The sequence below is a fragment of the Microtus ochrogaster genome, unplaced genomic scaffold (genome assembly GCF_000317375.1).
Source record: "Microtus ochrogaster isolate Prairie Vole_2 unplaced genomic scaffold, MicOch1.0 UNK57, whole genome shotgun sequence".
NCBI lineage: Eukaryota > Metazoa > Chordata > Mammalia > Rodentia > Cricetidae > Microtus > Microtus ochrogaster.
Window position 1 is genome coordinate 872,918 of NW_004949155.1, and position 8,624 is coordinate 881,541.

Genomic DNA, 8,624 nt, shown 5'->3' on the forward strand with positions numbered 1-8,624 from the left:
AAGTTTGTTCTAGATGACCAAATTTATTGCTGATAGGCTCTGCTGTTTTTTTTTATTTGATTGATGGATTGATCTTTATTTCCAACACTTTTTAGTGTTTCTTTTCCAGAGTTTCAGTTTTCCTTGCTCCATGCTTTAATATTACCCTTTAAATTACTGAGCACTTCCATCAACTTTCTCATCTGGGTCTTGAGTAGATTTCTGCATTTTATTTATTTGTTTGAGTACTGTGTTGCTTTTGAATATATGACTGAAATCTCTTCTGATGTTTGCTTTCTGGTACTAAGGAGTTAGGAACTTCTGGCAGTGGCACAAGAAAATGCAACAAAGAAACATACACAGAGGTGGGGAGGGACAGTCCTGAGAGCCTGTTTCAGGCATGATACAAGCTAGAACAAAACAATTATCATAGTATAAAAATCTAGAGTAAAAAGATAAAAATAAGGATAAAATAGAAGATGTTATAACCTTAGTCATTATCATTCCTAGTCTATATGATGTGGCTTCTCTCTCCTGGATTGTCTTCTGTACCAATATCTCCAGGTGGGGGAGGTGGGGAAAGTTACTAATCTCAGTAATTCAAACAAGTTAGAGTTTTATGTCTATATTAGGATTTTCCATAATTCCCCAGATTGAGAATTATCATCCACTAGTTACAATTTTGTTTCTGAAGATTTATAGATTGTTTTTTCTACTTATTGAACTTTCTGTGACTAAGGCTTTGAGGAAATGTGGAAGGCCCACTTACTTGTTACTGGATTGCTTCTTTTGGCTGTTCCATGCTCAGCACCTCACTTTTCCCATTCCCTGTGTACCTTGACCAGACAATGGGAGGGGTAGTGTCTTCTCAAACTATTAACTCAGGGTATGTGGAGAAACATATCTCAGCTTCAAACTCCTGTGTCTCACTTCTACATCTGTCTCTGCAATCTGTGTTCCAATAGCCATATCTCTGGTTGTGTTATAGTATATCCAAACCTTGGTTGTGTCATTTTAGCCAAGTTCCTCTCTCTGTAACCGTTTCTTCTTATGGAATTCATAAACAGGAGTAGAAAATAACTACCTGGCAGGTCACTCTAACTCTGGTGTGGCAGTATGATGTAGTTGGGCACAGGTTGGTGTATAAAAGCAATTTAAAAGAGAAGTGATGTTGAAGACATTGGGGCGTTATTAAAACAAAGGTTTGAAAAAGAAGAACAAATAAAAACAAAGTCAACTAGAGGTGAAGCATGATTAATAAAAACTCAGAGACAGAAATTGGGGTTCAAATTGAATATCTGAAAAGCAAAGCAGCCAGCCACTGGCTCTTACCTCGACCTCAGTCAGAAATGGCGATCCTGCCTCCAGGAATCTCAGAATGAGTGTTGTAATATAAGCAGAGGGGCTGCGTCCCAGGCACCCCGGCCGCCTGGCTAGCTTATGCCCCGAAATAACAACACACAAACTGTATTCATTTAAACACTGCTTGGCTCTTTAGCTCTAGCCCTTTTCTCGGCTAACTCTCGCACCTGGACTAACCCATTTTCAGTCATGTGTGGGTGCGCTTACCGGGAAGATTCTAGTCTACATCCATCCTGGGTCGGAGCTTCATCGCACGTGCCTCAGAGAGCAGAGCTCTCGCCTCTGCCTGCAAGAGTGGAGCATCGTGTCTCTCTGAGGCATCTGCCCCCGAGAGGAGAGCTGTCGAGTCTGACCTCACTTCCTCTTCCTCCCAGCATTCTGTTCTGTTTACTCCTCCCACCTATGTTTTAACCTATCAGAGCAAGCAGCTTCTTTATTTAATTAACCAATGACCTTCCTCCATCAAATGAGACTGAGACAGTTTTATATTTCTCTCTAGCGCTAGGATTAAAGGCATGCACCACTGGAATTAAAGGCATGCTCCACCCAGTTTCTATGTCAAACTAATGTGGCTACTGGGTTTAAAGGTGTGTGTTATCACTGTCTGGTATGTAAGGCTAACCAGTTGGGCTGTTTTACTCTCTGATCTTAGGGCAAGCTTTATTTATTAAAAAACAAAATGAAATGCCACTACATAGAGGAGATAGGATATGTAAAGAAAAGCCACTTGGATGTTTTAATGAGTAACATAATTTTTACCTTTTCCACATTTTTTTGTCTTTTCAGGCATATATTAACCATCTTTCTAACATTGACAATGGCTTTAATTTCATGTGTGCTTTTGAACAAAAGAATAATCTTAGAATTTTAAATATCTACTCTGAAATTCTATCCTCACTTTTAATCTCTTCAATAGAATACAGAACCATTAAGAAATGCTACATGGCAGAGATGGGGAAAAGACAATTCAAGACAGTTATTAGATGCTTCAAAGGTAAGATTTAGCCAACATTTCTACATCTAGTAGGAGAAGTGTGCAAGCCCATGGAACATTTCCCAATTTATGCTGCATATTTACTACTTATTTTACATTTCTCAAATACTTTCCCTTTTCGTGATTTTTATAAATACTGGCAGGAAGGTATGTTTCTACTAGGAATGCAGAAAGAAATCTTGGTATTTTTCTACCACTGCAGAAATCTGTCTGAGTCCCTTGAGATCAGTGCCAACTAGAGCAACATTTTCAGAAAGCTTTTATAAATGTAATGGCAGCTTGTTGACACTCAAATTTATCCTAATTTATATCTGATACATGGAATGTTGCCATTTTTTACGAGTGTAAAGTTCCTTTACCTTAGAAGATTTTCAGATAGCAGAATGTCAAGGGATTTTAAGCTTGTTAGAGCCCCTGGGATTAGTGATGCTGAGTTTAAATTTTGATGAGGGTTATTTTTCATTGTTAATTTACGTGAAAGATATCTTTCATAATTTTCACTGCTTCAAAATAAAATGTGTAAAGTTTCATGGTAGAAAAAGAACAAAAAGTTAGGAGACGATCTGCATCCTAAGAACTTTATTTTCCCCTGTTTAACAATTATTTACAATTTAGGCACAAAGCTTTGTTCTAATTTGTGCAGAGACTGTATAAATACATTTATTTTCCACTATTAAATTGAATTTTAATGTAGAAAATATGTTCACCCATTGTCCCGGATGCCACTAGATTTTTTTATATTTCAGTCTTCTGTTTTGTTGAAGACCTCATTATCTTGTGTGATATTTGCTAGAACCCTTGCTAAAACTTGTTGCTTAGCCTTTTAGAGGAAAAATGTCAGAAAAAGATGCTGCCAGAATAAAAATCACCTTTTGATGTTTTCTTCTTACAAAATGCTATTGAGAGTGTTGATCTAAAAATCGATAACACATTTTTGACTATTACTTTTTGTGTCTCACTGGTAAGAATAAGAAGGCACTTTTGCTTTTTATGATTCTATTTTCATATTTGTGTTTGTAAAGAACTATGCTCTTGTTCATTAATTATTGATTGTTATGAATACTGCAAAAACATCACTAAATCTATTTACTTCATTTGATATTTTTAATCATGAAGACTTTCAGTATTAAAAAATCTAAATGTAAAGCCTAATTGTCATTATCATGTTGACTCTTACATTTTTCTAAATGACCTTAATCTTGTTAACTGTTACATTTTTCCAAATGATTTTACTTTATGTAATCTCTGACTTTAGCAATGACATTAAAGCCTTTGAAAAATTTTTAGTAGGTAAGATATTATGTAAGGTACTTGGGAGAGTGTATGTAGCTTTTATTTTGTAAATGAACCTAGAAAACACTGAAGCCTACCTTACCTTTATATAAGATACCATGGTATGTAGCATAAGAGGTAAAAAAAAAATCCAAAAAATATTGTTCTTGATCTTAAGAAATTTTCTGTGTAGTAGAGCAAACAAAAACATGTGTGCAAATTATTAGAGCATAAGGTAGACTGACTATTAAGTTTTTAAAATACTTTATTTCTAAATATGTATGTAAGGGACAATAATAAGATTAAGGACCAGTTGTATAAACTTAATTTTATTAATTATAAAATTGTATGTAAGGAAAGCAGGTGAGATATAAATCTTTATATTAGCTTTGCTTGCTTGCTTGCTTATAGCATAATGAGTGACAGTAAGGAAGTCAGAATGAAGTAAAACTGTAATATTAGGTAAGTCACTAAAAGTAATTTTAAAAGCTATTTAGAAAAAGTAAGTTGAATATTTGTTATATTTAAATATTCCTTGTATAAACTTAGCTATATGTTAATTCTGGAAATGTTTTGCTTTACTATACCAGAGTTGACATAATGCCTTTGAATTTATTTTAGTGATAGATTAGATTAAGACATCTGAAATTCCATAATAACTAATAACTAGACTGCTTGCTATCATTGTTACCTAGGCTCTTCAGGCATGGCCCCTGATAGAAAAGAGAACATGTTGGCATGGGCACGCAGGAGGAGGACTCCACACAGACCCAAAAGAAGGGGTAAGAGTAAATACCAAATATTTCTATATCAACTTTAAAAATTAATTTTAAAAGGAGTGAATGACAAGTACCTGGAAATTCTTAGTGATTATTGTACTTGAGTAGAAAATGTGTCCATAAGATTATCATATTCTAATACTTTTTGATTGGTTCATCTAATGATACTTTCTAATACAAAAAACCCTATACAAATTGGTGAATATTATATAGATGAGATTTTTCTATGACTTATAGCAAAAATTCATGGTTGACTGAATTAAAAAAAATTTTCATTAACTTAACTGTTCTATTGTGGTTGTTTTTACTGTTGCTTTGGCTTGTTGAGACAAAGCCTTGCTATGTATTTCATTCTGGCTTCAAACACAGGATCTTCCTGTTTCAATCTTTGGTTTATAGACGTATGCTACCATGCTGTTTTAAATGTTTTAGTTCTCTAAAGTAGCATTCACTGACTTTGTTATATACCATAGCCTTATAAATATAGGTAAATTTTGTTTAGCAATTATAATTTGTGTGTGTAGGTCATTGTTTTGCTTGTATATACTTAGATCTTAGAATATCAGTTCATGGTAAATCTATCCACATGATCCGATTCAGCTATTCTTGATATCCTTTGACATTATCATTGTTACTATCCTATAGACATGTTAATCAGTAGAGCCACTGAAATAAAAATACTTATTTGGACTATACTTGCACTATGTGAGTGAAAATGTCTCCAGAGTACTGTTATATATTTCTCCATCTGTTCCTTTTCTTGGGGCTTGCCTCATCATCATCTCTCTCCCTCTTTTCTCCCCCCCCCTCTCTTTCTTCCTCTTTGTCTCTCCTTCCCCTCCCTCCCCCCTGTCTCACTCACTCACTTTTTTCATATAGACATATTATATCTCTAAGTAGCAATGAGTTAAGGAAAGAAAACTTTATGCAAAGAGCTCTGTAAATTGTGGGTGCTTTGTAAATAGGAATTATTTTACTGATAGTGAATAATTGGTAAGAAAACTTTGTTTCTTGATGTCTAGTGTTGCTCTGTACTTTCAAGTAACTCAAAGCACATTGTATTCATATTTCCATTTCTGTATATATCACTAGCCCTTATGACTGTCTTTAGAATTAACACAGTATAATATGATAGAATTTTTAAAAATTCAGCCAAGTAGTGATATTTGTATATCCATGTGTTACTCTTTGGCATGAGTTTTCCAGTTTTCAGGATCATCTGCCACTAAGGACTCTTAAGGATAGTTGCTAATAATGCTCTATGATTGAAAATATGTCGACTAATAAAGGAGAAATCAGCTCCAACTAAACAAGTATTTTATATATGTTGTATTATTTAAATGTTGAAAGTTTTTCTCATCTAATGATAAAATTTTGATATTGGTGCATTTAAAAATGATGCAGGATAAATTTTAAGTATTTCTTTTTAGATAAAATAGAACAAAGCAATCATAATCATAATTTTTGTTTTGGTCTTCAGCTTTTTTCTTTTGTTATGTTTGTATAACTTGAATTTTGTTGGCTAAATGGAATCATAAAATAATAGGGTTTAGTGGTCAAATGGAAAAGAAAAAGAGACATAGCATCTAATTATTGTTGAGAACCTCAGTTCTAGAACCACATAGGATTTGAATCTGGGCTCCATCACTTCCTAATGGAATGACCTTAAACAATTTTCTGAAACTCTGGATGCTTCGGGTTCTTCTGTAAAATTGAGTTAAAAAACATACTAGAAGGAATTTAAATGAATTAATTCTACTCACCATGTTAAAGTTACTAAATAGTGATCAGCATATAGGAGGTGCTCAGTAAATATTAGGTATTGATACAGTGTGAAATTGTAAGACCTTCCTCAACCACAGTGCATTCATTTATAAAGTATGTGTCTGGGCCGATAGAATGACTCAGCATGTAAAGTTGCCTGCTGTTGAGCCTGACATCCCCTGTGTTATTCTTTGGCTTTTGTGCATATGTGCTTTTGTGTACACACGTGCACAAACACACATGCAGTAATAAACTTAATTTTAAAAAGTTTATGTTATGTACTTGCTAAGTACCAAACTTTATGCTACATGTGGGAGATACAGTACTTAACAAGACAAAGTCCTTGGTATCTAAAATTTAACTGTTGAGATGACAGAATATATAAACCACTAGATAGAATATTTACTAATAGAATATTTACTAGCATAACAAATGATAGATTTTGCAATGAAACTAGCTGAAACATATACAGCTTGATTTTTTAAAATTTATTTCCACTTGTATATTCTTTGCAAATACTGCTGTTAACAATTGCCATCTCAGAATATATTTAAATGATCTATTTATCTCATGTGGCTGTCATAAACGGTTTGTGAAAAAGGCATGTTAGTTTCAGTGTTTGAAAATTTTGCTTTTAAAAATAGATGAATTGTTCATTTTATAATAAAATATTGAGATTTTTAAAGATTCAAGATTTTTTAAAAAATGATTTGTTATTTCTATATGAATGTGTGAATGCATACAGGCATGCATATGCCATGGAACACATGTGGAAGTCAGAAGATAGCCTCATGGAGTGTGTTCTTTTCATTTTTATTTGGTGTAGGGAATTTATCATAGATTGCCAGGACTGTGTGGCAAGCACATTTACACACTAAACCCTCTTGACAGCCAGGATTGAAATCTTTACTCCTACATTTAAATGTTTAGTTAGGCCTTTCTAAAGGAGGATCTATTTGTTCTGTATGGTCTGGAGAATGATGGGTGAGATCATTAAGTTTATAACAAGCCACAAAAAAAGACTAGATGGCAGTTCGAGAAATGGCTCAGTGGTTAAGAGCACTGACTGCTCTTCCAGGTTCAATTTCCAACACCCACAGGGCAGCTCACAACTGACTGTAACGCTAGTTCTAGGGGACATGATATCCATGGCAAACACCATAATGCACATAAAATAAAAATAAATAGGACATCAAAAAAAATAAATGACACGAAGGAAATAGGTAGGTATATAGGTTCATAGATGATCAATAAACATTTATATGCACATACATAAATAGCAAAATACTGTCAGATCATGTTCAGAACATTTAGCAAAAATCAACAGGGAGAGCCTGTTAAGACAGGCAGTTGGAGTTCCCAATAGAGAACAATGTGGATAGAACAGAGTGCCCACTCAGGTGAGGCTATAGAGTAAATGAACAAATAGTAATAGATAGAGATATGGCATCAAATCAAACACGGTAGCCAACAAAAACCAGTTAAGGAAGTTGAGGCAGTCAGCCAGAATCCTGATTGAGCTTTCTTTCTGTGACTGAGCTTCCCATGGCTGAGCTTCTGGTATCTCTTTCCCACTGCAGGCATTTTTATATCATGGGATAAACAATAGTAACCTCTGTTGAAAATAGCTTACCTTCTAGATGTTTTCAAGGGCACAGTGTTTTTTTTATTTTTTTATTTTTCTTGGGCTGTTTTGCTGTTTTCTTCCCTTTACATCACAGAGTTAGCAGGGTCATTCCCCTTGGATGCCTTGGAGGACACTTGACACAAATATGTTTGGGTCTGAAGTGTGTATGTGACTCTTTTTCTAGAGACGACTTCTCAGTGAGATAAATTAGCCTGTGACAATTTAGCGGTATAATGTTCACCACATGGTTAGTGGGTTTAGTTTGGCCTGTTCGCTTAATAAGGACAAAAATAATGCAAGCCTTGATAAAATGACTACTTATTTATACTAAATGCTGTAGCTCATAGTCTGTTATATTAGAAATACTTCCACATTGATTGGATATAGTCTGAAGCCTGTGATAATAAGAGGCAGATTAATGCTTTCTACAGCAATAGGAGAGCATTGGCCTTAAATCTTGATATAACCATAAGATATGAAAAGGCAACCCGGAGTAATAAAAAGTGGAAGATTGGAAAACTACTGTCTAAGCTTGTTAAAATTAGTGTGACAACAAACATTGGGAAAGAATATCTGGACAATACGGGGAATGCATTTTCTGGCTTTGATTTCAGAAATAATCAGGCAGCCTAAGGATCACTTTATCAACTTGACTTAGTTTGGGATAAAAACTAACTGACTGGTATTGCATGAGGAGGAGCATGCTTGTTTTTCCCGGCCACCCAGCTAGCTTACACCCGAAATAACCACACAGAAACTGTATTAATTAAATAACTGCTTGGCCCGTTAGCTCTAGCCTTTTATTGGCTAACTCTCACATCTTGATTTTTTTTTATTGAGAAAAGGA

General features: G+C 34.5%; 1 protein-coding gene across 1 annotated transcript in view; it reads left to right on the top strand.

The window, feature by feature from the left end:
- The window catches only part of Abcb7 (ATP binding cassette subfamily B member 7), a 176,197-nt gene that overhangs the window by 79,862 nt on the left and 87,711 nt on the right, over nucleotides 1–8,624 (top strand). The window contains exons 2-3 of the mRNA XM_005369713.2: nucleotides 2,258–2,335; nucleotides 4,303–4,389. Of these exons, the coding sequence (XP_005369770.2) occupies nucleotides 2,258–2,335; nucleotides 4,303–4,389 (165 nt within the window). The remainder of the gene's footprint in view (nucleotides 1–2,257; nucleotides 2,336–4,302; nucleotides 4,390–8,624) is intronic.